This window comes from Dermacentor andersoni, chromosome 9, assembly GCF_023375885.2.
Source record: "Dermacentor andersoni chromosome 9, qqDerAnde1_hic_scaffold, whole genome shotgun sequence".
NCBI lineage: Eukaryota > Metazoa > Arthropoda > Arachnida > Ixodida > Ixodidae > Dermacentor > Dermacentor andersoni.
The window spans coordinates 53,621,980-53,645,118 of NC_092822.1; the positions used below are offsets into that span (position 1 = coordinate 53,621,980).

General features: G+C 47.2%; 1 protein-coding gene across 4 annotated transcripts in view; it reads right to left on the reverse strand.

Moving 5' to 3' along the window:
* Positions 1-19,353: 19,353 nt before the first annotated feature.
* The window catches only part of HisCl1 (Histamine-gated chloride channel subunit 1), a 97,646-nt gene continuing 93,860 nt past the window's right edge, over positions 19,354-23,139 (reverse strand). For all 4 annotated transcript variants that reach the window (XM_072284200.1, XM_072284199.1, XM_072284201.1 and 1 more), the window contains 3 exons: positions 22,573-22,707; positions 21,396-21,748; positions 19,354-19,914 (listed from right to left, as the gene is read on the reverse strand). In XM_072284200.1, coding sequence (XP_072140301.1) covers positions 19,768-19,914; positions 21,396-21,748; positions 22,573-22,707 — 635 coding nt within the window. In that variant the 3' untranslated portion in view covers positions 19,354-19,767. The remainder of the gene's footprint in view (positions 19,915-21,395; positions 21,749-22,572; positions 22,708-23,139) is intronic.

A 23,139-nucleotide genomic window follows, 5' to 3' on the forward strand; every position in this document is an offset into this window, starting at 1 on the left:
TCTTCATAGACTAAAGTTTGACGTGCTTATTGGACTAAACAGCGTTAGGAGCTATTATATTTTACCCCTCAAACGTACAACCACACAGATCACGGACAAGGCAAGTACATTACCTTCGCAAGTGACAGTGCTCAGCTGCATTCCGAAAATTGCGGCTGTCTATGACGTCACTGGTAAGACGGTTTCCACTTGAAGCATGATGTTAGATGTGCCGCAGTTCGACTGCGATACGGTCGCAGCAGCATGCGACGGGCGCCGCTTGTGACCGCAGCGCCCGCTTGGCGCCCGGCGGACGGCACCCCTACCCAACTAGCCACCGTAACCTTGGTGCCGCGGTATTTAGCGTTTTCTCTAGAAATAATTGTACGGTAATGGGAGCGCAAAATCTGTCTTTCTCCTACGCGACTTTGAGGTACTAGAATAAAGGGCATGCGCCGCCTGTAAAGTGTCTAATTATAAAAATTTGGTAATTGAGGTTAGCTAAGGCTTTAGCAAGATATGAAAGAAATGTTGACGCAACCACTTAGGAAACTAGCCAGGTTGCGCAGGGTTGTATGTGTGCGTACGACCGTACAAAGCAGCTTTTTATTCACGTGATGCCTACCCCCTCCTGTTCCTATTCCCCATTATAGGCCTTCGCGCCATCATTTAATAAATACATTTTGTCATCATCATCATTCACGTGATGCTCTCTTCTGGCACAAATGTTCCATGCGCTAGACAATGACTATGGTGTACATGCTATTGACAGTTAGCACGAAACCATATGTAAAAGCGACGCGCGCGTGTCCAATAAAACTCAGATTTTGTTAAGGCCTGTCGACCCAAAAACACTCGCCGCAGTTTCGTAGCACGTTGCGGCTACTTTCCCACCTCTTATGATTTCCTACGACTACACATAATGACTAGCTGACAGCAGAATCGTATCGCAAGTCGTGCATACTGTCAAAGGCGTTCGTTGGTTCAGCTGATTTTACCGAACTGTCAAGCAAGATAGCCGATCATAGAAACAGCTGCGTCATGATGCCAGTGTATGTAGCATATTGACAAATAGGTGAATTCCCGATAGTGCTCAAGATCAAATATGCGGCTTTAAAAAAAAGATTATGAAGATAACGCCGAGATAATGAGTGAGGCTGTCACTAGACTAATTTGCGAAGCCGTAAGAGAAGTGAGAGGTAAGGCAAGAAGTAGGCAAGCACTCCCAAGTAACAAATGACCGAATCAAGAAACAGCAAACCATAATGATGTCTAACTCAACAGAGCAGACATAATTTGCTCTAGTGTCACAGTTGACAAACAAGAAAGAAGTTATTTACAACATTATAACCTCGGAGAGATTAATTAAGCACTAAACAAAAGGGGAGGGGGTACGGCATCAAACCAGCAAGAAGAAAACATCTGAAAAAACAGTATGTGTGCAGTGATAGATGAGCACAACAATTTACTCGCCAATTAAAAAAAAATATAGTAGAACTAGCAGAGGAATTCTAATATACTGAACTGAAATGTATCCAGAGCAGCCAAGTAACATTGCTTAGACGCAGTGACGAAAAGAATAAGGAAAGTTCGGGTATAACTATCGATGGGGATAAATGGGCTTTTAACAACACGTTCCGGGGATAAGCCGGAGCAGATGGAATAACACTTGATTTAATGATAGGTGAAGATATTATACTTGAAACGATTCTGAACATATAAAAGCGATGCCTCAAGACTTCACGTGTACAAAAGAGTTCGATGAATGGCGAAATTATACTATTCAATGCGGAAGAAGGCATTAACGAATCTAAAAAGCGTGTTTTCAATATTGTACAAAATATTCACCGAGACGATTTCCAATAGAATCAGGGAGCCCTTGACTTCCGTGAAACCGGAGAACAAGCCGGCTTCAGGTAGGGGTATGCTACGCGAGTACAAATTTCCTCTATATATGGCGTTCAGAGATAAGAAAAATGCATTTGATTCAGTAGAGATACCAGCAGTCGTGCAGGCATTGCGTAATCAAGGAGTACGTTAGACGTACGTGAACATCTTGAAAAATATGGACAGAAATTCCACAGTTACGTTGCTTCTCCAGAAGAAAAGCTGGAAAATACAGATTAGCAAAAAGGTCAGGTAAGGAGACACAACGTCTCCTATGCTATTCGCTCGACACTTAGAAAAAAAAATTCAAGCTATTACATTGGAAAGGATTGGGAGTGACGATCCACGGCGAATGTCCCGCAAATCTGTGGTTCGCAGATGACATTGTCCGTTTCAGCAATTCTGGTGATGACTTGCAGCGAGGACCTTGGTCTAGAAAGCGCCAGATGTTCAATAGCCTCGCAAGAAAATGAGAATTCAGGATTGGCAGTTAGCCTCTAGAATCTGTGCAAGAGTACATTACTCTAAGCGGATTACTCGCAGGAGACTCTGATCAGAAGAAATTTTCCAGAAGAAGAAAAATGGGTTGGAGCGCATCCTGTGCAGGCATAGCAAGTCATGACGTGTAGAGAACCATTATCCTGGAAAAGTGTAGATTCTTTGGACTTTATAGGTAGTAATGTATGTGGTAATTTGGAGGCTAGCAAAGAAGCTTGAGAAGTAGTTTGGGACTGCGCAACCAGTGACGGAACGAAAACTGATAGACCCAGGATTGACAGACGGGAAAACAGCGGTGTGGAAGACAGCGGTGTCGACAACTTAACGGAGCCGCGGTAAACCTTCGATATTTGGGAGTCGGTAATTGATCGTTTTGCTATGTACCAGCACACAAGAAACTGCACAGTGGTGATTGGCGTTTTGGGTATCCGTCCTGCAGACGACCACCGAAATTTTACCACAGGTGTGCCTGGCCTCGACGCTTTGAGCCGCCGGTTATTGCCGGGGGTTCAAATATAACGCAGTAGGCTGCGAACATTTAGAGCGCAGCTCTTAGGCGCGCTTTCCTGGGTTGAGCGTCGGCGTCCCTCGGTGTAACCGCTTTAAACTCGCTCGTGCCACTGCATGCGCGTTCGTCGTCGTCGTCTTCTTCCAGGCTGGTCTGATGCCGCTCATCGTGCCAGCGTTGCCATAGTGCCCCTCCCTCTGCGAAGGCGCTGACGGCACTGGCCCACTGCCAGTCGGTGCGGCGATTTCGGTCTCTAGTACTTTGCCTCATTATGTAGCGATATAAAAACACATACACGGTTGCGCTCAAACTCCGCATTGGGGAGTATCGCAATAGCAAGACACTTTTGATTCCAAGTAGCTATAACCAGCGCAGTGGTGCGGCAGAATGCCAGTGAATACTCCCTGTAATGGACGCATGTAAAGCTTTCCTGTTAGAGCAACAAAAGATGGAGATGCAGCATACCAGTACCATAAAAGTGTTCCACAAGCAGGGCAAATTATTCTGTCTACTGAACGTTTGTTCTCACGAAGTTAAGCCAACCTAAGTTTCGCGTGATGTAAGTCAGTGCACGCCATTTTATGGAGTTAAATTGTGGCTTTCTTTTCTTTTGGGGGGGGGGGGGGGGGGAGCGGGGGGTTGCTGTTTTGCAAAATTTCGAATCGATAGTCATTCTCGCTTGTTTCCCATCGCGCCCGCAGTATACCGCATGTGAGCAGCTCACACTCCTCGCACTTGGAACTTCATTCGGAACATTCACGGCGACGACAAAGATTTACCAGAAGGGTGCATATGAATTATGTCGCAATAAACATGCAGAGGAGTTAGCCACGGCCAGCCAAGTTGATGCGCATTTCCCCCGATTATCGAGTTTGCTAGAATTCGGCGAAAATATTGGTTAATAAATAGCAGCTAGCACGCCAGGGCAAACAAAGCTATAACGAGCGTGCAGCGAAATGAAAAAAAAATACCGAGTGTAAAGTTAGACAACTCAAAGGAAAACTCAGGTGTGGGCAAAATTGGCAATGACAAAGCGGGAGGAGGGGACGGGAGGGGGATTGGTAGTTTGGTTGTCTGGGTTGTACAGCGACTCACTCGTTGTTCTAACTCTAACATGGTTAGCGATTTCCCTTGCAGTACTAGCGCTTTTATGGTTTCGCTTTTGCCCAGAACCATTTGCGAATGGAGTGGCTTACTCGGAGTTGTAATCGAGTGCCTTTCTCGATTTTTTTTTATTGTTAAAGCATGTAGTCGTAATGTGCGCCGCCGCGCCTGAAACGTTAATTGCGTCCCTTAATGAGCATTGTGAAGAGCTGCTTTGTGTGTTTTTGTTATTCAAATACACTGTATGGCGTTCTGTAAAACGCTGGTACTTATAATTACGACTGGCATTAGCGGTGAGCCACAGCCAATAAATTAATAAGTTAATATACAAATAAATAAACTCGTAAATAAATAAACAAACGAATACATAAATAAATAAATGCGCAAATGGCTCTCGTCGTGGATAAACTTTGTTGTAGTACCACGCGACTAAACTCAAATGTTGCTCTTGTGTATTATAACATTACAAATTTTTGTCTTTTAAATAACGTATAATTAAAGGAAATGAATTTACCGAAGTAAGAACAAGCGTCGGGCAATCGGCCCTTTCATGATCGAAATTATCCGTGCAAAAAGATAGTTGTGGCTATGTCAGCGCTCCTATATTTTTGTTTGTACTCAAAACGAATATCAAAAGGCTCCTACGGTTCAAATTTCAGCCTTACCTAGCCACCCAGGTCGAATTATAGCCGCTGTATCATCCCCTTCGACTTGAGATTAGGTTTATGGCACCAGTTGTGTTTGCATATGCGCAAGCGATGCTACCGGGGTCAAGCATAAAAATTCCGACAAGGAAAAAGGCTTCTAGAGTTTACTTTTAACTCTGGTGTATTAAATAGAGCGCTGTCTTCTTCATAAGGCGTCTGTCGAACGTGGAAGAAGCGGGGAACTCCGACGCCAGTTTTCTCTGCTTTAAACAAGCAACAGTTATTCCAATTTCTAGTTGACAGAGTGAAATTGTACCTGCCTTATAGGTGCTCGAAATGAAAACGCCAGCGTAGGCAGTGTCCGTTACTGTTTCCGTGGTAAAAGCTTCTAATATTTCCTTGTTACAATGATTGAAAATTATGTAAAAAGACAATGTATTGGTCCTTAATTGCTTCATTGATTGTTGGGATGCGGTGTTTTTGTAGGGAATCTTCCAAAGCTGGCTACGAAAGAAAAGGCTAAATATTAATCCCTTCAGAATGAGGTAGCTTGATGTGGGAAAAGGTGAAACGTTGCCGCAGCATCTCATTTTGTGTGTTGGCTGATATACAGAAATGCCGAAACACCTTGAGCAAGCAAGAGCATCTATCACGAATTAATAATTACCATACGTGTATTTACGAGCACTCTGTCGACGCCCACTTGACTTGTTTCACCTCTTCGATTAGTGTTTACCTCTGTCTGATCATTGGCTTATGTGTATAGTGTATGTGCTTTGGTTTTGCTGCCCTATAAATAAAAACACGACTTGGCATTGCGAAGTCGTAACGTAGACGGCTCGTAATTCTTAGGTGAGAAGTCCCAATGCTGGTAGCAGTGTGTATCTAGCGTTTCGTTTGTCTTCCGTTTCTTTTCTACGGTATAAAGTTCTTTTTGTCACCTATTAAACACAACATTTGCAGCAATTGGCGAAAATCACTGCCTTATCTGAAGAACATAATTGCACCACTGTGATGAAATTTCCATGTGCACAAATGAGAAGGTCGTAAGTGCTACAAAAACGACTCGAGCCGCATGCAGCCACCAACGAGAAGAAAAGAGTTTACAATATTTACAGACTCCTTCGACGTCCTAATGGCGCTGACCAGAAGACCAAGAGTTCGACACGTGGGCGTATAATATCAAGGTCGCCCACGCCGGAATCACCTTCGTAGGCATTTAGGCATATGTATGCGGGTGCGCTGCAAACAACAGGCACTCGGGCAGCAACGGCGACGGTGAGGCACCACCCGTCTCCCTTTGACCAAGTTCCTCTGGCTCCCGTGCACTTGAACACCGAGGTGTAACGGGGGCGACTCCAAGCAAAGCAGGAGCTGAAGGCCAAGGGCACCGCCCCATCATGCCCACCCTTTGCCTTAAGCGGCTTTCTCAGCGCGCACAAGTTCTGGTGCACAAGACCATGCAGGACCGGTTCAGGCCTCACCGAGGACGCCATGGCTAAGTAGCCGGCGCGTGCGCCAGTTCAAGAACGAGTTAGCACAGCAAGCTGGGCGAGTGGGTGACGGAACAATATCTTAGGGGTGGGCAGCGCAACCCAATTGATAAACCAGTTGTTAGTCCGCGCTCGTATCGTCCACTTGCTATTGTCCTTCATCCGGGTTGCGTTGCCCACCTGCAGGAATATGTTCGAGAACGACGCGAAATCATCTAGGGCAACACCTCGACGACGGAGTCTCCATCGTACGTACATGACACTCTTCTCTTCTCGACAACGGAGAGGAGGAAGAGGCGGAGCTGAAAACGAATTAATCGCCAGGGAAGCGCAGTACCTGCAACGTCGTTCAGTCAGGCACCTGTTGTGGCGCTGTCCCGGCGTCGCGACCGTAGCAGAAAAACACAAGCGATGGGGCATTACCTCACTGGAGGCATGAGCTACGCCACCGCCTCAAGTCGACGCCTTGCGAACTATCAACTCTTTATAAGAGCAAGTGCATGAAACGGGTGAGACCGGAATATTGTGAAGGTTTGTTTTTCTGTTATGTTTATTTTACTATCCCCACAGTGGACTCTCAAACCTGCTTAGGGCACCGAGCCATCCTTCTTATTAGGCTTCATTTCTTTTGGTCTCACCTATTAGGCACATCATATATACAATTTATGGGGAACTTTCTTATGAGAAGCATCGCGTATATCTAAGAACATTCATCAATGACTGAGGAGACATTCCGATGCGTACAAATAAGGAGCACGTTAGAAGCACAAGATAACTTGCGCATCAAGTACCCGCCAGAAACACCGTGGCCAATGCTCTTTTTAAACACGTGAGTTGATCAGAAGAAAAGGTATCAAGAATTCCAAGAAATCATGAAGCCTCTAACGTGAAAGGAAATTAAGATCTCAACAAACACACATAAGAAATATTAGCGAGCGATGTTCACACCGCATAAAATATAGATAATAACTGTAGTTGGAAAAAGCCGCAAGGTCATCCCTCAGTGCCCGCTGCTCAAAATCTCAATTTTTGCTGTTCAACCAAATAAGAACTTATAGAGGTCCAAGTTTCGGCGCTCTGGTATACGATCATCTCCCTTCGACCCTGTTCGCAAGAAAACTAGATACGGAAAAAGATGATTTGCCGCGCTTACGCATATAGTTATATTTCCCCGAGAAGTGTGTGACCCCTTGAGATGACTTCCATTTTCAGACGACAACACCGCCTGCCTCGTGATCGAACAGCACATGCTACAATGCCTAACCCCCACTTCCCCTCGCTCCCCCTCGAATCTAAATTCAAGCCTTTCGGGCGCATACTGGCCAGCGTCCATTATGCATGAGCTTTCTAAGAACGTAGTTCGCGCTTGCTTGCCGTGACTGCGCATGAAAATTTAATGCTGCGTGGCAGCTGAAGTCGTTGGACCTGTCGGCTGTGCTATGACACGATAGTGTATAGCGTTCGTAAACTGTAGTGACCTTTTTCTTTGTTGACTCCTGCACAAGGATGGCGCACCACCTTGCATGAGAGAATGTCTCCTTCCGAGACGAAGATTTTTTACTTGTGGCATGCATACGTGTTATTTGGAAGTAGACTTGTTTTCATTTTTATAGTAGCAGTCTCGGTCCTAGCTTAGTCGAAAAGCAACGTCGGACATCTTGTAAAGGAAGCTTAAAGCCTGAAGTGAATACGACTTCTGTCGATGCAAACTGCGAATGCATGCTTATAACGTGGAAGTCCGGAAGCTCAGGTGACTTAATAACAGCTCCCTTCGGTGGTGTGCACAGTGCACACAGACATGTCTAAATAAAGTACAGGCACTGATAGAAAGCCCGTGCTTATACGCGATTGAGCTCTGTAAATAAATTAAAAGGGACAAAATGATAATTAGGTTATCATATACCTCGTGATTTATTATGTACCGTATTTATCTGAATATGGATCAACCTTCGTATATTTAATTGTTTTAATATTTTACCCAAAATGAGCTATCGACCTATATTCGTGACCAGGGGCTGTCGACTTATATTCTGGAAAAGAGCTAACAAAAGTACCGAGCTAACGCAGTTTCGCCGTCACGTCCACCGTAAACACACTCTAAAGATTACCCTGAATAACTTTAGGGAATGCTTATATACCCAACACACACGACGGCACCCGCACCCACGTCATTTTTCGTGCCGAGGACGACTTCTCTGGAAGTTCAAACGAAGATCCAGCTTGTGGCATCGACTACCGAGATTTAGAAGCCGAGTTTACGGTATGCAAAGCTTTCCCGGTACAAAGCTTCTCGTTCTTCTAAAGAGACAAAGTTTCGGTGGCAGTTGGGACCAAGCCAGTATCGCCCTAAGTTAACCTTCCTGTATCCGCAAGGTGCCACAACGACAGCCTCAGTTTCTTCTACGCTCAGTGTGCTCTCTTTCCACGTGGGCGGATAGCTGTCATCAACTCGTCTGATGAGTTTCGGCCGCCATGGAGGCAGTGACTTTCCCAGCGCACTCAACTAGCTCCTGTCCTTGGGGTACACAGACGCTCGAGGCAGCATCGTCGCCAGTTTTGGCAGCAGGTGTTGCCCAAGAGAGCATCTCCTTAAGTTCATCTTCCTGTATCTGCAGGTTGGCACTGCTAACCATGTCAAGGTGCCCTTTGTTCTCACTTCGTCGCGACTGCTGATGAACCATAGTGCTTGCTGAACATTTGTGCTCTTGCCATAAACTTGATTCTACAACAGGATGCCTTCCGATGCTGAACTCCTGAAGAGGGTCGAGTCGCTTGAGACAATGCTTGAAAGCGAATTGGAAGATCTCTTGAATGATGTCACTGGAAGGCTTGTAGAAAAGAAAGGAAGAACCGTGATGTTGACCAACACGGTTTGCCTTGTGAGACAGCTAAATTTATTAGTAAAGAACACGATGCAACGCGTGCGAAATAGGATGAGTTCAGTGCAGCGAAGATAGCTCTTGTGAATGAAAACGAGACCATAAGAAAAAAGGTGGCGGACATCAAATACTACTCTAGGATCAACGATGTTGAAATAAAGGGCATCATTTGTTCTCAAGCAGAAGATTGTGCTGCTGTTCTCAAGCAGTTAGGGCAGGCCATTAGCTGTCCTTATTTTTTTTTCTCTTCGCGACCGTACACGAGGGGAAGAATGAGACTAGAGTTATGATTCAGCACGTGCACTGCATAAGGCACGGTGTTTCTTCAGCGTGGGCTCACTGCCAATCAACCAGACTGACACATGAGAGTCAGGGACGACCTCCCAAACTGCGTTATTTCACCGGTCTTGTCTGTTAACGCGATTAAAATTCTTCGGGAACATCACTATAGAATATATATTCGGAAAGTCTTCCCAGAATTTATATATTCACAAACTCCTCAAGAGGACTACGGGGCGCCGCCGCGATATGACGCTGTGTCTCCGGAAGACAGCTCGATAAAGGTGTCCGGCCGCTGTACACATCTCTAACGTGATGCGTTTTTGGGGAAGGAAGTATGGTGCGTTCCTGCATTGCTGGAATGCTAGTCGCATTAACGTCGACAGTAATCCTGAAATGGTTTCTTCCGGAATCTTTCCTCTGCCGAACCGAGCTTCTCTTTGGCTAGAATAATGCTGGACATTTTGCACATATAGCCTCCGCACATGGACTCTATAAATAGTTAACGGTTCTCACACGATACACACGGGAAAAAGGTTTGCATATGGGAACTTTTTCCAGGGGAGCATGCTGCCGCCATCCTTCTTTTCTTTCACTTGCTATCCTACACTTTTTTTCTGGCCTATTTTATTTTCCTTTTGCTCGCTCCTGCGTCTTCCTCTCGGCATTACTCCACGTTCGTACTGGGTGGGGGAGTTGTGGGCGACTCCACTACGATCAGCTCGTGGAGAAAATTAGGCCAGCTTAGTAATGGTGCGTCTGCAACCATGTAACCATCATACTCATCTCCTCGTAGCCCATCTCCTGCTTCGTGAGCCTTTGAATAAACACTGACGATAGAACCTACCTGACCGTCTCCACAAGCGTATCTTCGGTCCCTCAAAACCGCACACTTAAGTATGCTAAAACTATAAAAAAAACTACCATCTAGAAGGACGTCATGCTTAAATAGGACAGATTCGTGCAAACTTAGCCACCCTAATGCCTCAGTGGAACGTGAGCGTTCAGAGCGGTTAACTCGCTGTTATAGTGAACTGCAGTTATACAATTCTCGCAGGAAAAATCTAACCGCAGTTGTTTCGTTATTCATGGTAACCGTATACACAAAGGGGGCTAACGCCTTGCAACTCCACGTGTATGTGGCAGGCATTATCGGGGGTGGACATCAGCCGCAGGCATCTAGCTCGTATAAACAAGAGCGGGTGAGAGTGTTACTTCAACAATAGCTAAATGCTATAAGAGGCAGCGGGACTTCAACGAGGCATACACCTCGAATAAGGTGAACTTAAAACTTGGCTGCATCAGCTTCACAGCTCGTGTCTCCTATCACGTGCAATTTTCTTTACCCTCCTTCAGTCAGCAGAATGTAGCCTGCGGTTGTATGCAATGGTAAACCTATGAATTTCGCCTTTCTTCCTCTCCTTAAAATTTAAGCACTTCTTCAAAAAGTTCACACAGCTTTATCTTCTTCTCTTTCTGTGGAAAGCCCGCTCTAAAGTATGGCCCTATATCTCATTTTCTCAGCGTGGTATAAACGAGAGTGGTTACCCCTTTCGATAATGACCTCCTGGCTAGTTATTCTAGAAGGGTCGGGGTCTCTCAAAACACCAAGTGATGGCATCGAGAGTGTAGACCGGGGATAATTTTGCAGGGAATGGCCCGCTTGTAGAGGAAAAGGACGAAGGGCAAATGGTGCGCGGGTAGTTTCGTTATCCTCTTCTGGATAAGGGCTCGAGCAGATTGCTTCTCGATAATGACTTTTTCCGGAGCGATTCGTCTGCCGATGCAAACTGGCATAACGAGCTTGGCTGCATAGACAGTGGGAGCCTATTAGCAAGGCACCTTGGTTGGTCAAACAGTCGCGTTGGTGATACTCTCACGTGCTTGATGGTTGCGATTTGCCAGACATGGTGGCAGGCTATGGTACAAATGGAAGCCGCGCTAATTGGCGCATACTTAACAGACGCGTAAGTCTGCAAACCTGCTCGACTATAAGTACATAAAGGGAGAATGAGTTTAGTCCGGATAGAGATTGGCGGATCCCACGAACGTGTGGAATACTTCTTCCCTTGCATGCCATATTCACTTTTATGTAACGCAACGCTCCTCGCTCAGTGCAAGCTGTTGTCGAACTTTGTTCACATAATTTCTTTCCCCCCACTCGCCTGTTTCTGTGACTTCATTTTTCTGTTGCCGACTTCCTAACTTCTTGCCTCTTGTTACGTTTGTATATTTGATGACATTCCTAATGGCACACTCTCTTTTTTTGGGGCATTAGCCGAATATGTTCATGCATATTTAAATATGCACACGCACAGGCACACATACCTACGCGCGCTCTAACAACAACCACACACACACGCGCAAACGTATACACACTTGCAGATGCACATACGCACACACTCACATGTGCACAAATGCGAACAAACACACACACGCACACACGTACACACTCACATGAACACCCACGCGAACAAACAAGCGAAGCAGGACTCCTGAGTGAGTTAGTTGGTTCATGATCTTGAAGCGAACTTTTGCAAGCGCGAGGAAAACGAGTCGAAGGATGAGGTTCACGAAGAGACATAGTTGGAAGAGACATAGAGACATTCCAATAGCTGGAAGTCGGCGCACATCTGTGTCTCTTAGTACTCCTCGTCCTTCGCCTCATTTTTTCTTCGTGCTGGTAAAAGTTTGCTTCCGGTAAAAGCAAACACAGACATGCACACACAAACACGCAGGCACACAGGCGTGAATACGCATCCAAACACCCACGCACGCGCACACTCTCATGCACACGTATGCGAACAAACAAACAAGCGAACACACACAAGCACGCACTCTCATGCACACGTATGCGAACAAACAAACAAGCGAACACACACACGTACGCACACTCTCACATGCACGCGCACGCGAACAAATGAACACGCACACAGACGCACATACTCACATGCACGCGCACGCGAACAAATGAACACGCACACAGACGCACATACTCAAATGAACACACACATGGACAAACAAACAAACGAACACACACACACACACACACACACACACACACACACACACACACACACACACACACACACACACACACACACACACACACACACACACACACACACACACACACACACACACACACACACACACACACACACACACACACACACACACACACACACACACACACACACACACACACACACACACACACACACACACACACACACACACACACACACACACACACACACACACACACACACACACACACACACACACACACACACACACACACACACACACACACACACACACACACACACACACACACACACACACACACACACACACACACACACACACACACACACACACACACACACACACACACACACACACACACACACACACACACACACACACACACACACACACACACACACACACACACACACACACACACACACACACACACACACACACACACACACACACACACACACACACACACACACACACACACACACACACACACACACACACACACACACACACACACACACACACACACACACACACACACACACACACACACACACACACACACACACACACACACACACACACACACACACACACACACACACACACACACACACACACACACACACACACACACACACACACACACACACACACACACACACACACACACACACACACACACACACACACACACACACACACACACACACACACACACACACACACACACACACACACACACACGCGCACACACGCACACGCACACACACACACACACACACACACGCGCACACACGCACACACGCGCACGCACGCACGCACGCACGCACGCACGCACGCACGCACGCACGCACGCACGCACGCACGCACGCACGCACGCACGCACGCACGCACGCACGCACACACGCACGCACACACGCACGCACACACGCACGCACACAAACGCACACAAACGCACACAAACGCACACAAACGCACACAAACGCACACAAACGCACACGCACGCAAACGCACGCACACACAAACGCACACGCACGCAAACGCACGCACACGCACACGCACGCAAACGCACGCACACGCACACAAACGCACGCACACGCACACGCACACAAACGCACGCACACGCACACGCACACAAACGCACGCACACGCACACGCACACAAACGCACGCACACACTCACACAGGCACTCACCTGTGCGCGCGCTCTAATACACGAAAACAGTTATATTTCTTTGGTACGTACTCAAAGCACGATAAAGGAGGCCTCATACATGTCGGTAATGATGTTCGCTAGCGTAACTGGCTATAGGACGGAACTGGACAGCGAATTAGACGCTCTCTTCTGCATCTTCCGCATTGCCGAGCGCCTTTCGACTAAAATTTTCGCCCAGCTAGCCTCTCAATTCGCAATTTTGTAGGATGATCCTTACATCAGCACAATGCAACTGACACACGCAATAGTTCTATGTGAATATTTCCACCCAGTTCAATACATAGATAACGAACAAACCTCAAATTATAGACAACACAATTGAAGCATGGAAAGAATAAAAGAACAAAATGTAGACAAAGTTGTGCAAAAAATAAAAACCACCGACGACGATTGTAAGTGTAAGCGTATTGAAAAACGCTTCTTGACATGTATTATCCTTCATACGGAAATGGTGCACCTGAACGCGTCCATTTGTTGCAGTGAGGATACAACGTTTGTTGTACTGCGTAATTCAGTAGAAAACAGCGTCACCTAGGTGTCTGTGGAAGGCTATCAACATCGGCATATTCACCACGGGTGTGTAGTCTGTAGTGGTAGAAAAGCATGCTCTGCATGTATACCGCCGTGGCCGTGAGTGGTGGCAATGGTAACATTCCCTAGGCGTAAATTGAGTGCGAAAATGCTCGAAAAAAGTGGATGGGAAAATGGCACCGTGGCAGCTCAAACGGTAAGATAATCTCTAGCGTATTTCGAAGCTCTTGGTTCGACTACGAACAGGGGCAAGTTGTTCTACTTTCCTTTTCTCTTACGTTTATACAGGGTGTCCCAGCTAACTTTAGACAGGGTTTAAAAACATGCAAATGCCACGTAGCTGGACAGAACCAAAGTAATGTTGTTTGCCGTCGCTTGGAGATACTCAAATTAATATTCTTTTTAATTCCTCCTAAATAGATAATTAGTCTTCATTATTTAAACAACTTCTCAAATATTATAATGAGATGAAAAGTTTCAAAGAAGAAATTGTAGAGAGACATAAGAACTCCCGATACAGCTTTCTGTCGCTCAACACGTGCTGCATAAAAAGTCTTTTTCCGACCGTGAAAGAAGCCCGCGAATACAAACAAAGTGCCTCGAGCGGCCAGTAGCGTGGCATTTTTGCGTGCATCACAGCGCAGGCGTCCTATGAAAGCACTAGGAAAGAATAACTCGATGGGGTATAATGCAAACATTACAAGATGCGAGAAAAGGCAACGACACATCAAGATGAAACATATCTCAAGCAAATACCCCGAGGGCAAGTTCACGACCGGTAATGCCCTGCGGATACGGTCCACCGCACCTTCGCGACGTATCATCGTTAGGCAAAGGTCAATAACCGAAAACTCGAGCCTGGCAGCCTTTATCGATCCGTCTGACTAAAGCTCGGCAGTCGGGTCTCATTCGCGAATGGCTAGGCAACAAATCGGAGAGGTAGGCTTTTCTCCACCCGACGATTCAACGCAATAGGCTCGACCTCAAAGAAGGATCCCAGCATTTGTTTACTACGCACGCAATGACATTCCAAGAAGGCATGGGTCTTTTGGACACTCATATATTATAAAACTGATATTGCTACACCCGCCTTGGTGGCGTAGTTCCTTGGAGTCATGCTCCTGAGCCCGAGGGCCAGGCCTCGACGGCCGCATTTCGATGGCGGCGGAATAAAAAAAGAACCCGTGTACCATGCTTTTGGTACGCGGTAAAGAAGCCCAGATGGTCACAATTAACCTGGAGTCCCTCACTACGTCGTGCCTCATAATAATATACCTTGGTTTACTTGCATGTAAAACAACAAATTAAATTTTTGATATTGTCACGTTGTAGTGACAGTGAAGAATCAACCAATGCCAAACTATGAGACCCCAATAACTATATCATTGCTGGGTGAACTTGTGCCCGGAAAACACGTTACGCTCAAAGAACAACGATAGCGGCGATCCTTATTGTCGAAATCTGATGTGCGGGCCAAGTCAGCGGGCTATTAACGCATGGCGTTGCACATTCCTGCATAATGGCATAATGCTTGGCGCTCGCATATCTTATAGAATGTACACCACGATTCGCATCACGTATGCAATTAGATTATGCAAGATTCTATGCCAATAGTGTGACAACAGCATTCACGAAAGATCCCATACCTGTGATGAACGTGTTGTAATAACCTAGCAACAGTGCTTAGCCAGTGAAAACCTGTCACTGGAAAAAAAAAAGTTAATAATGTGCGCTTGTAGACAGAGAGCCTACTACTAGTGTTCGCGACTCCGAACTGTGTAAGCCTCTTTTACGCATGTGAATACACACACCTCGCAGATTGCAGCCTTCTGCATAACATTTGACGCTTGCAGTAAGCTTGAAGTCCTCGTTCAGGTTGAGCCAAGAACCGCAACCGCAATCATGTTGTGGCCAAAATTGAAATTCTCCGCTTCGACATCCACAAGTATTGCTTTGAACGATGGTGGTTTGACGTCCCAAAGTGTCACCAGAAGCGGCGAGAAGGATGTGGTGCTATGTGCACAAAGCAGTGTGCTGCAACCAGAAGTGGCTATGGGCACTACGCGAGAGCCACTGCTTAAACGCTTCCGTCCAAACTGGATCACAACGATCGAGAATAAGTACGTAATGTCGAAGCGGCACTTCTTTTGCCGTCCCTGGTTGGTGCGTTTCGCCGGGGGGGGGGGGGGGGGGGGGGGGGGGCATTTAACATCAGGTTTGGCGCTTTACGGTGAGCCGAACTCGGCCCACGCACGATTTTGCCAACGTAGCTACTGCCAGTGCCTGGGTCGATGGCACCAACGCGCTTGAGAATAAAATTGCGGCCCCTTCGACCTGAACGGTGCAAATCGATGCGGAATTGCGATAATGATAATGTTGCGATAATTGCGATAATGTTCCCAGGGGTGTTAGCCTGCCCTCGTATCATCCACTTCATTTTGTCCTTCGTCCGGGTTGCGCTGCCCACCCCTAGGAACATGAAACTATGTAGTACGTTATGAATGCCACGCAACATCGTTTCGCTCTGTTCCGTTGTATGTGTTAGATCTGAAGTGGACGCGAATGAAACAGTGATCGCAGATTGAATAAAGCGACGATGCGCAAGATATCCGACCGTAGTCTCAGCTGTAGAAGAATATAGGCTCGTAATCTTTATTGCGTCAACATTTTGAACAGATGTCACCAGTGATTCGAGCATAACCGTTGCATAGCTATATAAGGATGCAGACTTTACACATGGCGCTAAGCTAATTAATTGCACCCTCAAGGCAACTTTATAAAAATGGGAAAGCGAGCATTGTGTCTGCTGCCGCTGACGATTCACGGCCGAGCAGGACAGTAGCAAAAATACGAGCGCCGAAACAAAAACTTTACCCTTCGATCGGGTATGTTAAGGAAAAATACTTTTGGATTAAGCGTTCTAAACACACTTATGCCGTGATTACTGAGGAACGCACTTACGTTCGACAACATTGGGAAGCATTGTTCGGGACCATTAGAAACAACAAAATATCGGCAGCAGCTGCTTTCCTTTTTTTTTCGCAGCGTAAGCTGTTATTGGCTCATTCCAATAGCCGTTGCGGTTGGCGATGGCGTCGGCCGCCGCCGCAGGTGTCCGTCGCAGCTATCGCCGGGAATGGAAAAAAAGAACTATATACAGTTCCCGCTGGGATCGAACCCAGGTCGGCTGCGCGGGAGTAAGCTACCCTACCTTTGAGCCACGCCAGCGTTCTCTAGCTTGCAACGGAAACATGCCCTACACTCGCGCCCTAGCGCGCGAGGAGACACGCGATGTGACAGGCACGCCGCGTAGTCTGAGTACCTGTGTTACCTGTGTACCATACCGTGTACTCTTCGGTACACGGTATGGCACCTCCTCGCAAGGTGTGAACGGCTGCTGAAAAAGCGAATCGTAGAGCTACCCACGCGGCTGTAGCCAGGTAACGTCGGGCTTAGCAGACTACTGTGCAGAGAGCAGCACAAGCCGCAGATCGCCGTCGACGCCGCATGAACTGTTCAGATCACTCTTGTTAGAACGACGCGAAGACCCTCTAGTACGTTATGCCGAAAACGGAGCCCCTATGGAGCCGATCCTCCGGCTTATGCTGTGACTGTGCCCACTGTGCCACTGTGTGCCGCGCAGGCCTGTGATAACCCTTCTTTTTTTTTTTTTTAGCCACTTCCCCCCACCGATTTTGGGACGTTCGGACGGCACGGGCTAGTGGCTCGTTTCTGCGCGTCTGGAAAAGGAACATGTGGGGATTAAGTGGGCCCTGGACTGCGCATGCGCATTGACCGCGCTGCCACGGTCCCTCTGCATCCATAACCTACCCATTTTCCCGCACTGCTTCGTTTCTCTCTGCCTACTTGGCGCCTGCGCTTGGCGTAAGTTGAAGGCAGGTCTCTTTTTTGCCATTGAAGCAAATGCAACGATGCTATACCCAGGATATGTGGGAGCAACATGTGTAAAATCTGAGCACATCAGCACTTTGTTCTGCCTCAACTGTTTATTCGCACGGGCTTGCTCAAACGCAGCTGAGAAGCTGTTGGGAACAGAACGAAACAACTCACCTGGCTTATGGTTCCGTTAGGTGCCAGGTAGAGTCGCGCGGTACAGCCCCCCTCACCCTCACCCTGAGTGATACTGCATATTAAACCGATGAGACGAATGTGTATTGCGTGATTTAAGAAAATGATGCGAGTTTAGGCTGCTCCTGTTGAGCATCTGATGGTAGCGTGGTAGCTTTTGGTAGTGCTCGATAAAGGGTCCTCATTTCTATCACCGCTGTCTAAGCATTTCAGGGGTATCCTGATCTACACCCAGTAATTTAAAGAAGCGGAAAAAATCACGTGAAAGCCACCTGAAGAAAATGGTCTCCAATCCTCGCTGTGAAGGCGTTTGGACAGCGAAGCTGTATATGACAACTAGAACGAGTATACATTGCAACGTAGGTTGAAATTATTCACGCGGCGACATTCACATGTACTTCACCTAATTATTAGCCTAAGGTGTTCCGACGGCCTGCGAGTTGGCTTGCGCCGCTACTTCGTGCACCTATATACAATGAGTGCAGCAGAGATAAGAGAAATTCGCCGCGCCTCCGTATGTACGCTGCTCTTCACGAGTCCTCATTATACGGGGCCTTCCCATCGTGCTGTCACAAGACAAATCACTTGCTAGGCGGGTTTCTCTTTTACGTACGCAAGTGTCGCTGCCTCACTCCCTGCTTCGTACGATGCAATCAAGCTGCCGTCGCCACAATAATCTTTATTGGGAAACGTATGCGGGGAGCGCTACGGTTTCGCATTGCATGTAGGCGCAGGTGAGCCTTACCGTCAATTATGTGGTTCGGATGCCTGCTTTGAGCTTCTTGGTCTTTATTAAAACGTATGCTGTTCTTTATATTGTATGCGTGATAGTTCAAACAGTGTATGCGCTGTTCGCTTCACTTTGATGAGTGCCTCTGCCTTATGGGGGTGTGGGCCATTGCATTTGGGGCTAGGAACCATAGATGACGATAGTTTTCTGTCGGCGTTACGCCACGAACAAATCCCGGTGTCCTAGCCATAAACAGCTTCGAGCTAAAATGTTTTTCTCATAATATTCTATTATCTGACTAGCACGCGCCCAGCTTAGCACAGCTAAAGCCAAAGAGCTTAATTTTTACTCTTTGGAAACATCGACAAATGGGAGGTCAAGAGAAGTTTCAACAAGTCGCTTGTAGTGAGGCTGCTTACAGCATACGTACATACACACAAAAATCGACAGAACAAAGGAGTCAATATTGATGATTATTTTGCAGTGCTTGGGCGTAACACTTATATGACTTGCGGAACTTCACTCGTTTCTACATTTCTAGATTAAAACCATTGCTCTTTATTGTGCATCTTAACTCTGAAAGACAGAAAATATGTGCGTCAGATAATTCCGGTGATGTGCGTTGCGTATACGTCTGTTGAAACACAACACGATAGTTCGTTGTAGGCGAGCACGATACTAGGTGTGCGGTCCAGTGATCACGTGACGTGTTCGTTAGTCAATGCAAATAACCTCCGTCACGCTTGAAACGCTCGAAAGGCACCGTGCAGCAGGAAGTGCCGATGATGTGTGTCGCGTGTTCGTAGGCGCAAAATACACGCGCGAGCGTATTCGTGCGAATCTGCGTCCTCGTCGTCGCCACCAGTCTTGAGGGTCACGCGCAAATCACGTAGAAGAACCAGTAGAAGACGTTGAGGAACACGAAGCTGGCGGGAAATACGACGCGCGACACCTTGTCGATGAGCAGAGCCCGAAGTCGACCCTGTTCTCTGAGGCTAGGCTGGGACGGACTGCCCGGATCCTGCAACGAAATCGACGAGCATGTTTCAGTGAGGCTTACACTGGCATAACTCGGCGTACTCATTCATGTGTGATGTTAACACGTACCCGCTCCGTGCTCATTTCACAGGCGTAAGATGAAGCATTAGTGAGAGACTAAAGGTGTGAGGGATAGACGGTGTGAGTATCCCATTGTGAACTGCCCTGCCTGTGGAGTAAGGGCAACATTGGGCCATGTTTTGTGGGAGTGTGAAGCTATCGGCTCCTCCTTCAGCGAGGATAGGTGGGCTGCGCTCTTGGGCAGCCCAGAACTCATCGACCAAACCCTGGCCGTCCAGAGTGCCCGCAGTCGGGCCGTCAAGCTCGGCTTGGCAGTCCCTACGTGGGACTAGCCGGGTGGCGCGGGGTCCCGCTGCCTCTTCTCCGGACGTAATAAAATTATTTTACTCACTCACTCACACACGCTTGAGCTTCGCCTTTAAGAGTGGAACGCGATAGCATTAAAATATCCCTGACTGCTTTTCACGCTTCCCAGCAACGGCAGCTTACGTAACTAATGTTTGTCGGGAAACGCTGACGGCGAACGCTATGCACGAAGACGAGCTTTCAGGTAGAACGCGGCCTCTTGCGTGGGCCGATCTCGTGTTAGTGTTTCGCACATTTAATGTTTATGTCTGAGAAGATATAACATAAAAGGTATGCGCTGTTGGTGTTTCTTTTCATGAAATTTATTTGTCGGCTGTCATTCTCAAAATTCCGAGCAATAATGTTGAGTAGACCATAAATATGATCGCTTTGGCGCAAACAATGAAGGACGGAAGGGAACAAGGGGAACGCCATGGCTAAGTTATTCCGAAGAATATCTTTGTAAAGAATTGAAGACAAGGTATGAGCAACTTTAGTGATGGAAGAGTGATTGGGTATGCGTGGTTCGGAATCACATTTCCCGAAGAGACGGCCGACGCTGGACGCAGGACATGGGACGCCGCGCCGGATTTTATGCGACACGAGGCCCTTAACGCAACCGCGTTAAAATCGATCATCCCGACCAGACGGACTTCCGACACATACTGCACATCAGTGTTTACGAAGACATCGTCCTAGAGCGCAATATAGCTTAAATACGTGGCTTGAAGTGAAAAACGAAACTGCCGAATTCATGCGCACCGATAGCGTGGTAAAGTCTAAGTGACGTAGATACTGCGGCCCAAGAAACGAAATAAGCCTGACGGCAAGACATGGTTCACGATTGGGCCGCAGTTTCACCTAGTTGGAATGCGGGAGCTATCACAGTTAAGCTGGATCTCGCAATAGGTGGGAACGCAGCCCAGTGTCTGCCTATACAATAACAAAATCGTTTTGGCAACATGTAAAATGTTCTGTTCCCACTCCACTCCGCACCTGTTCCCCCAGAAAGTGAACCTCTGTTCAGAGCCACCACTCTTTCATCCTGATGTCCACAGATGAAATTCGTGGTTGCGCTACTCGCATCAAGTTTCTCACCATGCGGGTACGCCCTGCGTCGAACTGCTTCTGGCCGTCCTCGAGGATGATGTTCACCACAGCGTATTCCATGAGCGAGGCGAACACGAATATGGTGCAGGACGACATGAAGATGTCGATGGCCTTGATGTAGGAGACGGGAGGCAAGTCCGCCTGGCTCTTGGCATGCTGCGTGCACAGTGTCAGCAGGCTGGTCACACCGAGTGTCACCCTGGCCGGGACGGCTTCCGGTTTGATCCAGAAAGAGATCCACGACATGATGACGATGAGGCAGGTTGGAATGTAGGTGTGGAACATGTAGTAGCCGAGGCGCCTCTTCAGCTTGAACGTAAGTTGAAGACACGTGAAGTTGCCTGCAATGTTGGACAAAATTACAAACGCGGTTGAACATTGCGCTAATCGAATACAAGGATGGCGTTACAGTCGCACTTTGATAGTATTATTAAATATTTTAAGGCTGGAAGGATACAGCCAGGACGAGGAGTTTCTCAAAGCATTGAAGAAGTTGAACCTGATTTGTACTGAAAGTTATATCGAAGAAAACGCATTGGATTCGCAAATGTAGTGTTGGAGCTGTGTGTCACGTGGTAGGTTATGCCAGAGTAACCCCACAGAGCCATGATGAGTCTCGGCACGCTGTAGTGCATGTTCGCAATCGGACTTCCGCGTCCCCAGAGATAAGAGAGAGAGAGAGAGGAAGAAAGAAACGCAGGGAGGTTAACCAGACTGAGTCCAGTTGCCTACCCTACACGTGGGGAGGGGACTGTGGAGTGAAAGAGAGAGAGAGAAAACATGAGTCAATACCGCACTTTCACATGCACTAAGTTAGATGTAGGATGTCTATAACCTCAGAGATAAACGTGGCTAACTAAGCATTCAAATCCGGACATCTCCTGCTAACTTAACGCTTTGTCCCGAAAGAAGCAACCCACGTCGATTGCACAATCTGCTACGCCTGCATAACGGGAGCGGGCCGTTCTTGAATACGACCTACAGCTTGTTCACGTGACCACTAACTCACCTCCGACAACGATTCACTGGCGCTGATGTCTTTTTGTGTGACAAAGTGGTCTCTGTAATTTGGTTCGATACTTTTGCCTCATTTTTCAGCTTGGGAGGACGGCTGGAGTTTGCCTCGTGCCGCGTACTAAGAAATCATAAGGCCTAATAACAATACCTGTCGAGTAAGACTCTGTGCAGTCCTGGGGGGCAGTGTGCTCCAGGTCCAGCTGAGGCAGCTCGAAATCGGTGTGCACCACGGGTGGATCTCGGTCATTCCATTCGAACACCAGGTCATCCGTCGTGTGCGACACTGACAGAAGAAATCACGCATTGCGTTAAATGTTAAAATTTCTGATGCACGAATTAGCTGCTTTAATGTTTTGGGGAATTAAGCCCTAAATATGTTAACGTAGCTGGCGCATTTCTTATTAGACTTCCTGTAAGATACACATCATTTTCACAGCTATGAACATATATTTGTGTTTTTCTGAAAGGCAGACATTCGAACTCAAAAAAAATCAATAGAGCCCAGTACGAGTGACGTTAATTAGTTTAGGAGCTAAGGGAGCTTCACAGGGTGAGTGTTCGGCCAAATTTCCGACCGACGTAATAGTAATATTTCTAGTTATAGCGCAAAGCAGTGGACGTAGAAATTAAGAAAGGCAAAATGGTCTCTATCGCTGCTAAAGCCTAAGAAAATAGCCTAGTAAAAAATTCTGCGTATGATTACGTGTATACCACG